This window comes from Syzygium oleosum, unplaced genomic scaffold, assembly GCF_021117445.2.
Source record: "Syzygium oleosum isolate NSW1041296 unplaced genomic scaffold, Sole_v2.1 Sole_v2.03, whole genome shotgun sequence".
NCBI classification, from domain to species: domain Eukaryota; kingdom Viridiplantae; phylum Streptophyta; class Magnoliopsida; order Myrtales; family Myrtaceae; genus Syzygium; species Syzygium oleosum.
Window position 1 is genome coordinate 14,353,034 of NW_026607487.1, and position 15,036 is coordinate 14,368,069.

The 15,036-nt window shown below is 40.5% G+C and overlaps 2 protein-coding genes across 2 annotated transcripts in view; both read left to right on the forward strand.

Annotated features, from left to right (window-relative positions):
* The window catches only part of LOC115689797 (LEAF RUST 10 DISEASE-RESISTANCE LOCUS RECEPTOR-LIKE PROTEIN KINASE-like 1.2), a 96,310-nt gene that overhangs the window by 37,895 nt on the left and 43,379 nt on the right, over window positions 1–15,036 (forward strand). The window lies entirely within an intron of this gene.
* Window positions 6,754–8,153, forward strand: LOC130137582 (PR5-like receptor kinase). The gene has a single exon (XM_056309201.1). The coding sequence runs from the start codon at window positions 6,843–6,845 to the stop codon at window positions 7,977–7,979; it is 1,137 nt and encodes a 378-aa protein (XP_056165176.1). The 5' UTR covers window positions 6,754–6,842; the 3' UTR covers window positions 7,980–8,153.

Consider the following 15,036-nt stretch of genomic DNA (forward strand, 5'->3'; position numbering starts at 1 on the left):
TAGCTCTCCCCGTAGAGTAGATATTGACACTTAGACCGAATCACGTAAATCACTTTTATTCTTCATTGTTCATCATTTTATTTCTCTTTCAGTTTCGTTCTCTCTCACTCTTGATTTAATTGTAAAGATCCAGTCAGTTTTTGCACTCGATTTTACTATAATTGGTATTAGAGTTGAAACTTTGCTATTATGTTTGGAGCGAAACTAAAAATTGAAAAATTTTACGGGAGTAACAACTTTGGGTTGTAAAGCATTAAGATGCTTGCGCTATTAACAACTTTGGATTGGATGGCAAGGCTAAGTTCATGGAGAGGGCAAAGAGTACAGACCCGTTGAACCTATTGAATGAGTTGTTAATAGATGTGGCCAACGAGAGGAATACCACACATTGGTGGGCAAAAATTCAGGCTCTCTATGTAACGAATGATTTGAACAATCACTTATACATGTTGAAGATGATGTTTTCAGTTTCGACATGCTAAAGGCACTTCCACCACGACCCACCTAAAGGAGTTCAACCAACTCATGATAGATTTGAAGAATGTCGATGAGATCCCAGCTGACGAAAACCAAGGCATGATGTTATTGGCATCTCTACCAAAATCATGAGAGCACTTTACCAATTCACTGTTACATAGGAGTACTACTATTACCTCAAAAGAGGTTAAATCTGCTTTATTCTCTAAGAAGTGACGGATTAAGTTGTGAGATAACGGTCTAGCGCAGGACATAGCGTGGGGATTAGTGATTCATGATAGAGATACACATTAGGGGCCTAACGGCAGAGGTAAAAGGAGGTCGAAGTCACGACATAGAAAATCCAAGGGTCGCGTGAAGTGTTTTGAGTGTCATAAGGAGGGGCATATAAGAAGAGATTGTCCAAAGTTGAGACATGAAGGTGGCGGGCAAAATGCCACAAGTAGTGTGGCAATTGTTGCGGATGAGAGCACTAGTGATGCAGAGGTTGTCTTGTGTGACTTTCGTTCATCAGGAGACGAATGGGTTCTAGATTCAAGGTGTTCCTATCATATGACTCCTCATGGAAACTAATTTACTACTTACCAGACTATAGATGGTTGTATAACTCTGATGAGGAAAAACGTAGTCTATGAGGTTGTGGGGATAGGGACAATTTGGATTGCAATGCACATTGGGATAGAGCAGCAGACATTAACAGATGTCAGGTATCTATCGAAGCTCAAGAATAAACATATTTCTCTAGAGACACTCAATAACATCACATGCAAGTACACTACCGAAGGTAAAGTGCCGAATATTTCTCGAAGTGCCATAATAGTGATGAAAGGGAATAAGGTGAACTCTCAATATCATCTATTGGGAGGGACCTTGACCTAAGCTGCAGTAGTTTCATTAGGTAAGTTAGACTCAAACTTGACTCGATTATGGTATATGCGATTGGGGCATATGAGTGAAACAAGTGTGACGATGCTGAGTGAGAAGGGGTAGCTGAAAGGTTAAAAGATAGGGAAGCTAGAATTGTGTGAGCACTGCATCTTTATAAAGTAGAGCCGAATTAAACTTCAACCAAGCAACCGATTGAATACATTCATTCGGACATCTAGGACCCGTCTCTTATTCCTTCAAAAGGAGATGCCTTATATTTGTCGACATTCATCGTTGATTACTCAAGGAAGATATGGGTATATAATCCGAAGCACAAATCTGAGGTGTTCGATCAGTTTAATAAGTTTAATGCATTGATTGAGAAGCAGTCAGGTAAATATATCAAATGCCTTGGAAACAATAACATTATGGTATGATTTTACCAAGTTTGCCAAAAAGAAGGGATTATGAGACATAGAATAATGATTATGCCCCACAGCAGAATAGCGTCGCGAACATAAGAACAAAACTCTACTGGAGTGAGATCAGTGCATGCTTTCGAATGTAGGACTAAGTAAGGAATTTTGGGCTGATATAATGAACACGATTTGTTACCAAGCAAATCGATTTCCATCATATGCTCTTAGGTGGAAGACACTTAAGGAAGTATGGTTGGGAAAACCTACATATGCTCATGTGAGTGATGGTAAACTTGAGCCGATGGTGTGCATATTTCTAGGTTATATGCATGGGTTGAAAAGCTACCAACTGTGGTGCACTGAGCTTAGATCACTTGGTCTTCTAGTTAGCAAAGAAGTAATCTTTGACCAAACTGCTATGCTTCAACAGAGGAGTCTTAAGACACAACAAGCAGAGCAAACAAATCATGATGTCAAATAGTGAGGTGGAGCCTTCGAAGACCTCAGAAATAACCAAGGTTGAGACTACAAATGAGGTGAAGTCATTGATACACAACAACTCGCATAGCCGCAGCACAGTATAGTCTCAGGCAGACATAGAAGACAAATTAAATCACCGATAGATTATGGTTATTCTAATATTGCTTATGCATTGACTGTAGGTGATGAGGTGGAGATAGATGAGCTTTTATCTTACTATAAAGTGATGGCTAGTGCTGAGTCGTTGTACTGGCTAGCACCTATGAGTGAAGAGATGGAATCAACTGATCAAAATCAAACATGGGAGTTGGTCAATACCCAAAGGCCAGAAGATTGTCAAGTGCAAATGGGTCTACAAACGGAAGGAATACATTCATGATATTGAGGTAGCAAAGTATTAGGCTAGACTTGTTACGAAAGGGGTATACTTAATGGGATGATATTGATTACCATGAGGTGTTCTCTCCTATCGTAAGACATACTTCTATTCGAGTATTACTTGCCTTAGTTGCTATACAAGATCTCGAGTTAGATTAGCTAGATTTGAAAACAATGTTTCTTCACGGTGAGTTGGAGAAGCGGACTTAAATGAGGCAACTAGAGGTATTTGTTATTCCAGGTAAGGAAGCTCATGTTTGCTTATTAAAGAAATCTTTATATGGACCGAAACAATCTCCTAGGCAAGTGGCATAAGTGTTTTAATGTTTTCACAACTAGTGAGGACTATTCGAAAAGTCAGTTGGATAGTTGTGTTTACTTTAAGAGATTTGAGGATGGATCTTTGATTTATCTTGTATTAAATGTTGATGACATGTTGACAGAAACTAAACATATGCATAATATTGATGTGTTGAAGTGGTGGTTGAGTAGCAATTTTGAGATGAAAGATTTAGATGCTACTAAGAAAATATCATCTATAGAGATTTTGCATGATAAAACTGTAGGAGTGTTGCCTCTGTCTCAAAAGAATTATAGTGAGAAAATTGTAACACGTTTTAACATGCAGTCAGCTGAATTTGTTGAGTATATGTTTCGTCAACTACTTTAAACTTTCTAATAAGTTATCAACGCAAACTAAAAAGGAAGAGGAGGAGCATATGTCATGTGTTTCTTACTCCAGTGTAGTGGGTAGTATTATGTACGTCATGGTATGCACTAGGCCTGACATTTCACAAGCCCTAGACGTTATCCATTGCATGAAGCATTTTAGTAAAACTCATTGGGAAACAATGAAGTCGATCCTCATATATTTAAAGAGAACAACAAATGTTGGTATAGTGTATCAAACGGAAGGCGATGATAGTGGTATGTGGATTCCAATCAAATTGGTGATTTAGATGATTGCAAATCTTTAGCGGGGTACATGTTTACTCTAGCAGGTGGTGTATTAAGTTGGAAGGCATCCTATAGGATGATGTTGTCTTGTCTTCAACTAAGGCAGAGTATTTGACACTAACCTTTTACAGTGAAGAGGGTGATATAGCTAAGGGGTTTGCTCTCGGGCTTTGGATAGGAGCAGAAAAGTGTTGTCGTACATTGTGAAAACCAAGGTGTGATATATCTGGCTGTGAATCAAATTTATCATGAACAAATGGAACATATCAACATCGAGTACCATTTCATTCGAGATGTTGTGGCAAAAGGTAAGGTAGTTGTGAAAAAGATGACGATAGTGGAGAACCCGGCAGACATGATGCAGAAAATATGTTCCTTTGCCAAAGCTCAAGTTTTGCTGGAACTCAATTGGCGTATGTGGAGAATGAGTGCCCATCGGGGGTGTTAGGAGAGTTGGCATGGATGATAAGCACTATTATTTGGCTACAAACATCGAGTTAAGGTAGAGAATTGTTAAATTATCTTGAGTTTAAGCTCGTGTATACAATCCGACTCGAGTCGGAGGATGTAGATCGGTTCGTAATGTATGAAGAAGTCCAGAAGTGTGACAGAGTCGTCCAAGTTGGTCATAATTTTTTTAGCACCTCTACGATAGTGGAGAACCCGGCAGACATGATGCAAAAATCTGTTCCTTTACCAAAGTTCAAGCTTTGCTAGAACTCAATTGGTGTATGTGGAGAATGAGTGCCCGTTAGGGGCATTAAGAGAGTTAGCATGTATGATAAGCACTATTATTTGGCTGCAAACATCGAGTTAAGATAGAGAATTGTTAAATTATCTTGAGTTTAAGCTCGTGTATACAATCCGACTCGAGTCGGAGGATGTACATTGGTCTGTAATGTATGAAGGAGTTCAGAAGTGTGATAGAGTCGTCCAAGTTGGTCATAATTGTTTTACCACCTCTACGATAGTGGAGAACCCAGTAGACATGATGTAGAAATCTGTTCCTTTGCCAAAGCTCAAGCTTTGCCGGAACTTAATTGGCATATGTGGAGAATGAGTGCCCATCGGGGACGTTAGGAGAGTTAGCATGTATGATAAGCACTATTATTTGGATGCAAACATCGAGTTAAGGTGGAGAATTTTTTAATTATCTTGAGTTTAAGCTCGTATATACAATCCGACTCGAGTCGGAGGATGTAGAGCGGTTCGTAATGTATGAAGGACTTCGGAAGTGTGATAGAGTTGTCCAAGTTGGTCATAATTGTTTTACCACTTCTACGAGGACAGAAATCCCAAAATATTTCTTAGAGAGTTTGTTCCTTTTGGCCTTTCATGGCTCTAATTTTGGACCCATTGGAGCTTTCATTTGGCCACATATTTGAGCTCCCTTTTCAGCCGCAATTGACGTTTGTCATAGAATATAAGAAAATTGTAGTTTGTCTTCTTCTATTGCAGAGTCAAACTCTCTTATTGAGCTCCTCTTATTAATTGCACAATGGAGACGAGCACAATATAAAAGAGAGAGGAGCTACGTACAAAGAATACACTCTCTGATGAGCACACGAAGAGGAGATTAATACAAGTTAAAAGAGAGACTCTCTAAACACGGTGAAATATGTGCAGAAAGTTATACATGAGGAAATTTTCATGATTTATTTTATCGCAAAATTTCGTGAGGCTAAACAATGTGAGTTTGGGCGTAATTTAGAGCTGAAAAACACTTGAGCGTGTAAATGATTGTAACTTTGTAACTTTCCCATTGATTAGTCGATTATTTGTGGCTGGATCGCCTTGTGAGGTAGGTACCAGTACTTGGATTAAACTACATAAATCTTTTGTCTTCATTATTATTCCTTGATTTATTTCTCGGGTAACTTCGTTATCTCTCGCTCTTGATTTTATTGCAAAGATCCGGTCAGCTTTCGCATTCTACTTGACAACATTTATGTTGCAGGGAAATTGAAAGCTAGGAGCTTCGAGAAGAAAGTTGCTATTGGTAAGTAGAACATCAAATTTGTTATGCATGCTTACGAATTCAAATCTGGACATTTGGCCAGTATTTAAATGAAAGGGCGAAAGCCACCAACAACCTTAAATTATTCTCACCGAAACACATTTACCCTTAAAAAAAAAATTTATGACACCAAAAATCACAAACTTGTACTTGAATTAGGGGTGTGCAAAAAAACGGGAAACCACCCAAATCACCCGGGACCGCCCGAAACCAGACTGGAACCGGTGGTTCCTAAGGGAACCGGTCCTGTTCCCGGTTTCAATTTTTTGAAACTGATGGGTACCAGTCCGGTTCCCGGTTCTAGGTGTGGAACCGCCCGCCCGCCCACCCGAACCGGACCGGTAATATAACAATAAATATAATATATTTATTTAATTTTTAACTTAAAAAAAAAATCCTAAGTCCCTAAACTAAACCTAACTCGCTCGACGTTCACAACCTCACATTTAGCCGAAAAACACCTTCTTTCACTTTTGTCTCACGCTCACTCTCACTCTCACTCTTCTCAGTCGATGCTCACCTTACCATCTCCGACTCTCCATCTTCGTCTTCGTCTTCGTCTTCGTCTTTCCGTCTCTGTCCTTGGCTAGTGGGACCGGCTCCATGGACCCACCCGGTAGGACCGGACCAGACTGCTGGTCCAGTTCCCGGGTGGGTCCATGGAGCCGGTCCCACTAGCCAAGGACAGAGACGGAAAGACGAAGACGAAGACGAAGACGAAGATGGACTGCTGGTCCAGTTCCCGGGTAGGTCCATGGAATCAACGGGTAGTTCCCGATTCCAATTTTTCAAAACCGGTCCTTAGTGGGCGGTTCCCAGTTCTAGGGTAAGCACCGCCCACCCGGACCATGCTCACCTCTAACCTGAATGATACATTTATACTCCATCAAAGTTCTATCAATGAGAACCGTAAAAAAATCTATCTACATGGATGCCACAAAGCAAACAGTATTGACATGGCACCCACGTGGCTCAAGTGAAATAAACATGACGTTTTAACTGAAAAATCATCTAACAGAACCTTTTGAGGAGGTAAATGTGTCACATAGGTACAAATTTTGAATTTTTTATGTCAAAAAAAGTTATGGTAAATATGTCATAGTGGATATAGTTATGAGTTTTTGATATCACAAAAAAAGTTAAGGTAAATGTGTCGCAGCAAGCATAATTTGGGGATTTTTGTAACTTTTTCCCTAAATGAAACTAGGACGATAAAATTAAAATGATTATCTCTATTTATACTTTGTATGTCCTTTGGATACGCAGGTGCATCAATGGGTGCATTGGGTGTCGCTATTATAGTCCTAGCCTATCTTTGTCAACAGAAAATATCCAAGCAGAAATCCATGATCACAGGGAGCAGAAAGATGAAAAAGAGTCATAAATGTGAGGTCATTTTCGAAAATCGTGGAATTTTAGTAACGAGAAGATATTCTTATGCTGACATTAAGAGAATGACCAACTCATTCAAAGAAAAACTAGGCCAAGGAGGCTATGGTTGTGTGTACAAAGGGAAGCTCCCAAAAGGTCATCTCGTGGCAGTTAAAATCCTAACCAAGCTCAAAGGAGATGGTGAAGACTTCATCAATGAGGTAAACAGCATGAGCAGAACTTCCCATGTCAACATTGTTACTCTGCTAGGTTTCTGCTTTCACAAAACCAAAAGGGCTCTTGTCTATGAGTACATGCCCAATGGATCTCTAGAGAAACTCATATATGAAGAGACCTACAGCAAGCTAGGTTGCCGCCACCTCGGATGGGACACCTTGTACCAAATCTCCCTAGGCATAGCTCAGGGGCTCGAATACTTGCACCAAGGCTGCAACTCGAGGATATTACACTTCGACATAAAGCTGCACAACATTCTTCTCGATGAAAACTACTGCCCCAAGATTTCCGACTTTGGCCTTGTGAAGATATGCCATCGAGAGGAGAGCACGATCTCATTACTCGGCGCGCGAGGCACTGCAGGGTTTATCGCTCCAGAAGTATTTTGCAGGAACATCGGAGGAATATCCCAAAAATCAGATGTGTATAGCTTTGGGATGACAGTGCTCGAAATGGTTGGTGGGAGGAAAAATATAGTAAGCGAAGCAGAGAGAACCAGTGAAATATACTTCCCGCATTGGATTCACAAGCGTCTTGAACTTCAAGAGGAGTTTGGACTGCAGAATGTCACAAGGGAAGGAGACAGAGAGAAAGCTAGGAAGATGATAATAGTGAGCTTGTGGTGCATACAGACTAATCCTTCAATTAGGCCAACAATGAGTGAGGTGGTGGATATGCTTAGAGGCAGTGTTGACTGCTTGCTAGTTCCTCCCAAGCCCTATCTGTCTTCTCCATCAAGATCATCACCAACCACTTCAATGTCCATGGCCGTGTGAAATTTAAGTTCATACTATAAGCACATCTAGCCTTTCAATGCAACGAGCAACCTGTGTGCAAAGATTGTTAGATAAGAGTACTTCAGAAATTTTTCTTCTATTATTTGTTGAACGTATGATACCAATGCTAAGGCCGACAGAAGTTATATAAAGCCACGTCATTAATTGCAGAAAGCATCTTAACATGAATTTGCATCTTAGGCAGCTGAATGTACATGGACCGCAAGACCACCTAGAATTCAATATGTTTTTAATTTCGTTGGTTTCCAATTTCTATACAGAAATTATATAAAGCCACACAGTCATTAACATACGCCCGGCACAGCCTCCACAGACAGAGAGAACAAAAACAGGGACGCGATTGGATGACCATCATTGAACGCCGCAGGAAGACGTGTAAACACCGAGCAAACACAATCAAAAAGAAATTGCTCAGATTTGGTCTCGGCGGAAATAAAATGCGGCAGAAAATCATGCTTAGCTATCGACAAAAAGTTGCAATCATGCGTGACATATCATTATACACTCGAAGCAGGTCAGGATCAAGGACTAATCTATACGGACTCAGTTCCGGCATTTTGTCGAAAATATGGTGTGCAACTTAGTTTCTTAGTTTAAATATGAGTTTACGGTAACCATTCATTTCATCCCATCACAATAAGCGCTAACAGAGACCTAAATCATCAAATCAGCCTCAATCATTTCAGATTTTAGATTGACAATATATGAAGTCTCAGTTTCTGTTTTCGTTCTAAAACCATCACCGAGAGTATCAAATAATGAACTCACCTTTATCAAGCTTGATTTCTAGCTCCGAACAGTGATGAGAAAATCCAAGCGAGGACGTTCCAGAAATGTCACCAAGTGGAAATACTCATCGCTAATAGTTTCAATGCAATCATTAGATCAAAATGCCACTAGCCGCAACCGCAACCTTTCCTTGCAAATATCCTCAATGACACATCTTCAAGAATTTTCCATATTCTCTTCTAGCGATTGTTGTCCTGTGAGCCATTCGGATAGACCATGCATAAAGTCATGTGCAGCCCAGTGAGGACACAGATACAATTGGTTCTCTATTGGTAGGGCAGGCTTGGATAGGAGGACAGGTTTAGAAATAAACATTCGAGTACGAGTCCTATCCAAAACGGAACAAAACTTTCGGCTTTCTCTTAACTGCCCTTAGATTCTTGGCAAAAATTGAACCCCCAAACATCCATGCAAGGGACACAAATATAAGACAATGGCCTAACTGGATATAGATTAATGGCTAGTGCTAGTAGTCTTAATCACAGGCAAAATGGATTCTCTATACATTTGGCCAGACTCTAGTCTGGTTATTACTCCACTGCTACTATAGTACTATACTCTTCTTCTCTTTAGGCACATTCTCTTCAGCATGTGATCAGCTAGTCGCATTGCTTGACAATATCAGCAGACGTACGTAACTGTATTTCACACCAAATAAGCTCTAAGTGAGGGTATCGGTTTGAAAACTTCAATTGACATAATCACTGGCTCAAACACTGCCTTCTTACCGCTAACATTGCTGTGACTTTTCACAGAGTAGTTCTTACATCTTCTCAAGGGACTTATCAAATGGATATAAGAGGCTAAGAGCTGCTTATAGGCCAATCAGCCTATGATCTAACTGAGCAATTGCTATTGCAACTCATGAACGTGTCTTATAGTCATTTGCTTTCTTTCCCTGCCCTTTATAATTATTTGTTTCATTTCATGACTTGTGTTTCTTTGTGGAATCTCCCCCTTTTTATGGATTCAATTGTAGTTACACCCAAGTTTTTTCTTACCCAAGTCTTTTTTAGGACAAAAATCACCAAAAACTCTAAACTATGCATGCCGTGACACATTTACCATAAATTTTTCTATGGCACAAAAAATCCCAAACTTGTACATTCATGACACATTTAACTTTCTTCAAAGTTCCTTCAATGGGAACATTTGAAAATCTGCCTACTTAGACGCCATAAAGCAAACAGTATTGACATGGCACCCACATGATTTAAATGAAATAAAAACGTTATTTTAGTTGAAAAATCATCTAGCGAAACCTTGACGGAAGGTAAATATGTTGCATAGGTACAAGTTTTAAGTTTTTTATGTTAAAAGAAAAAGTTTGGAATAAATATGTTACAGTAGCCATAGTTTGGGGTTTTTAATGTTACAAAAAACGGGTAAATGTATTACATTGAGAATGGTTTGGAGTTTTTTTATGTTTTTTTTCCTTTTTTTATACTTGTTAATATGCATTTTTCTTCTTCTTTTTTTCTTTTCTATTCCTTTTTTCTCATCGTCTTCCTCATAGTAGTGAGAACACCCAAAACACAATCAAAGATCCGCCTACCAAATCATCAAAGCATGAACATATATTCATCTCCGTTAATCTACCTATACTTGTTATCAAACCTCCACCGTTGGCCACTACAGAGTCATCAATATACGTCGGCCACAGCCAGACGCAGAGAACAAAAACAGTGACAGGATCGGATAAAAGGATGTGATGAACAAACCGGAACAATTGAGCTTAAAAATTAACCCTCGGACTGTCAATTTTTGAGTGGCTCCTCGCTGATGACCATCATTGAACGGCGCAGGAAGACGTATAAACACCGAGCAAACACAATCATAAAGAAATTGCTCAAATTTGGTCTCGGTGGATATAATATGCGGTAGAAAATCATGCTTAGCCATCAACAAAAAGTTGCAATCGCGTGTGACATATCATTATACACTCAAAACAGGTCAGGATCAAGGACTAATCAATACGGACTAAGGACTCAGTTCGGGCATTTTGTTGAACATACGGTGGGCTGGCTAGTTGATTAGTTATATATGAGTTTGCGGAAACGATTCATTTCATTCCGTCACAGTAAGCGCTAACATAAATCATCAACTCAACCTCGATCATTTCAGATTTTAGATTGACAATGTATGAAGTCTCAGTCTCTGTTTTCATTCTAAATCTATGACCGGGAGCAACAGATATTGAACTCACCTCTATCAAGCTTGATTCCTAGCTCCGAGCAGTGATGAGAAAATCCAAGCGAGGACGTTCCGGAAATGTCACCAATGAGGGTTGGAAGTTATATTGAAGAATTAAACGCGAGATAACTTCCGCGAATTTCCCGGTCGTGGAACAGGGAGAAGCAGAGCAGGAAAAGGCGCAAATCCGGAATGCCGAGAAAGGACGGCATAACGTTAGAAGAGCAGTGAAGGGATTCTCAGCGGTAACAGGCAGCGACGAGCGGCGATGAGGATGATCAGAATTGAAATCTGAAAGCAATCTCTGAACGAGGTTGAAACCGCTCGAAGTTCTCGGTCACTGTAAAGGAACGGCGCATTTCTGATACTCGCAGAAATCGGTGATGGCGAAGATGACCGACGGATCAGGCCGTTAAGAAAACCATCCCTTATCTCTTTTCTATCAGGCTTTAAAAATAATAATAATAATTACAAAATTCGAAAAAAAACATTTAAAATTTAATAATAATAATAATTCCACGTGAGTGCCAATGTTCACGTCAGCAATTTTTTTGCCAAATTGGCCAGATGTACTCAATTGACAAAAAGATGAAAAGGATTAAAACTCAATTGACATATTTACAAAATTCAAAATTGAATTAGCAAAAGTGTAATAAAATTTGGATTTTTTTTGGTAATTTTCCCCACTAAATGAATAGCAGAAATATTTGACCAGAAAAAAAAAATAGCAGAAATCGAATCCAAATGTTTTAATGGGCTAACGTTCATTCAAACGGTTCAAGAGCCCGTACTGAAAAAGAAAACCTCCTTTTTATTAGGGGTGTGCAAAAAACCCGGTACCCGCCCAACCCGCCCAGGACCGCCCAGAACCGGACCAGGACCGGTGGGTTCTAAGGGTTTCGGTCCGGTTCCCGGTTCCAATTTTTTGGAACCGGTGGGTACCGGTCCGGTTCCCGGTTCCGGGAGTGGAACCGCCCACCCGCCCACCCGGACCGGACCGGTATAATATATATAATATAATATTTTTAATTTTTAATTTAAAAAATTCAAAATCCTAAATCAGGATACTTTCTCACAACACAAGCTCACTCAGTCACTCTTGGTCGACGCCTCTCAAGTCTCAATCTCCGATACTCTATCCTCTCCGACTCTCACCGTCTCCGTCTCCGTCTCCATCGCCCGGTCTCCGTCTCCGTCGGGTTCGCCGGTCTCTGTCTCCGTCTCTTCCACTGCGACTGCCAGGTCTGCTCTCTCGCTATCTCTCTCTAGCCGGTTGTCCTTTGCATTTGCTGCTCTCTCGATTTTCTGCAGGGTGTGGCTTCGTTTCGCCTGAATGTGGGGGTGTACGTGTGCGAAGAAACCCGCGCACTTTGCTGGGCTTTGGATGTTATGCTGCATGAATTCCTCTTTCACGTGTTTCAGTCGCATCTCTATTTCGTGTGAATTCCTCTTTCGCATGTTTCGGTGCTTTAGTAGCGTCTCTGTTTCGTGCGATTCTCGACATGAGTTGGTCAAATTCGCCAGTTTTTCCTCTGCATTTGCTGCTCTGGGTAGTGGGTTGTAAATGGGTAGTTTAGTTGGAGAAACTACCCATTAAAAATCATTTACAAAATGATGCACTTAGATGGGTCTTCGGTAGCATCTCTGTTTTATGATGGTAAAAAGGGTAGATATGTTGGCAAGCAAGCAAGAAAGTACCAAACATGGTCTATAGCAGGATATTTGGTAGCGAAGATGATGCTGGAGGATCCTTCGCACTTGGGAATGATTTCCCTGGAAGAGGACAAGCAGATGAAGCCAGTGATTAAGAGATCTTCTTCTTGGACTTGCTAAATAAATCCCGACAGTAGAAAAAAAGACCAGAGAATCAAACAGAGAACACAAGTGAGATTAGTTTGTTCTTACGCCGATATTCTTTTGGTGATTTGCATCTTGTAGGTTTGTTTTGAACCCTTCTGAAAGTTGGTTTTGTGTACAATAGCAATTGCTAAATTGAGATCAAAGCTTTCCTTCTGTGAAATCCATACCAGATCACTAGTTGTTGTTTTTCGTTCTGAGTTCTGCATCTGAAGAATTTCTACGTCTGCGTCTGCTTCTGAAAAATTTCAGCTTCTGCATCTGCTTCTGAAAATTTCTCCGTCTGCGTCTGAATAATTTCAGCGTCTGAGTCTCAGAACTTAGATTATGTGGGTCTTCAATAATGTATTTACCAGCTTGTAAAGTCTGAAAAACTTCCTTCTGAGCTTCCATAATATATATACATTCCTGGAATAGAATAGTTCAGAATAAGTATCAGATTTACAATAACATGGAAGGTTTTGTCAACTTCAAAATCAATAGGAGTTTTCCTCAACATGTTCCCTTTGTTGACATTTGCTAGTGATTTGGTCGTGAAAATGCTGGTCTTTCTGTGAATTTCCTTGCATCTTGTGGGTTGCAGTCTTGTTATTGAAAGTGCTCGTCCCGCTCGCTGCTAGCCTTTTGTCGCTCGCCACTCGCCGCGTTCGGTCCGGTCGGAACCCATTGGGTCGGTTGGTCCCGGGTTAAACCTGGTACAAAAAATGAAATAAAAAAATTATCGGTTGGTCCCGGGTTGACCCTGGACCGGACCGAACCCATTGGGTCGGTCCGGTCCTCGGTCCTAGGCTCAATAGGGTCGGTCCTCGGTCCCAAAAATTGAGGACCAACACTGTGCGGGTTGGTCCTAGGGTTAGGGGGTGGACCGGCCCAACCCGGACCATGCTCACCCCTACTTTTTATCACTTATTTTTTTTTCTTGTTTTGGTCATCACTTTTTCATTTGTTATGTATTTAATTATTTTTTTATTGATTTATTTTTATTATTATTTTGCTATTTTATATTTTTGTACTTTTAGAAGAATGAATATTTGAATTGTCGAACCACCCGCCTGGGTGGCGCTACTGGAGCGCGCACTCTTCCTCTCGCAAAAGGTTGAGTGTTCGAATCCCGAGCGCCGCAGGGTGACTTAACCGGTGGCACGTGTGTGGTGGCTAGCACGTGTCGCCCCCAGGGTTTACTCCCCGGCTGTCGGCCGTGCGGGGGTTCCCTGGGTTACCAAAAAAAAAAAATATATTTGAATTGTCGACTAAAACTTAGGTGTCAACAAAATCCTTTCGAGAAACTTTCTCGGGTAGGCCAACGATTTTTGCTGTCTGTGCTCATTGTGCTTGGTATTTACTTTTTTGGAATTTCCCACTGTTTCCGAGAACTAACTCCTGGTACTTCTTTGAAATTAATTTTCAAACAGAGACCTCTAATTGTCAAAGACCCACTGATCTTTTTTTCTTGAACTTATTTTCCTAATCTAGCTTATTTGGTTTGATTTTAATCAGCATGACAGGGGATAAAAGTTTCTGGGTTTTTATTTTTATTTTCTCATTATCCTCTTGTGAAGGATCCAACTTGAGGGGATACATGAAAATAGGAGTCAACTCTTGGAATAACTGGTCAATCGGGGCAAGATTTGCGCAAGTTCACTAATTGCAGGACTTCACATTTCCCCGACCTATCATCATCAAAGAGGTAAAAGTGATGGATGACATTGCTCCCTTGGGTGTCTCTGTCTAGACCTGGCTCTTCCTAAAAGTCTCTTGTTCTAGTCTTCCCGTCCTCTTTCCAAGTCGACTGCCGTGTTTAAGCAGAGCTGATCTCACGAGACCAGCAGAAGGAATTGCCATTAACAAGGGCCTTCTTTTCACTTTCACGTGAGGAATCAAACAGCTTCTTCTTCTTCTTTCTCTTCTTCTTCTTCATGCTGTTCCATTCCATTCTAGAGCATTGATATCCAAAAAAAAAAATTCGTATGTTCCAAACTAAAACCAGATCGAAATTCCGGGATGGGCATATACTGCACTTACACACGAGGCTTAGTTTGCACGGCGTTCTGCGTCTTCTTCATTGCCATCTTAGAAGATCCTGTTGAGTCGTCATCAAATGAAGTGTCATATGAAGTGTGCGAATCTCGCAATTGTGGAGGCAACCGTCCGAACATAAGCTATCCCTTTTATATTCCTGAAGAAGGAAGAGAATTAT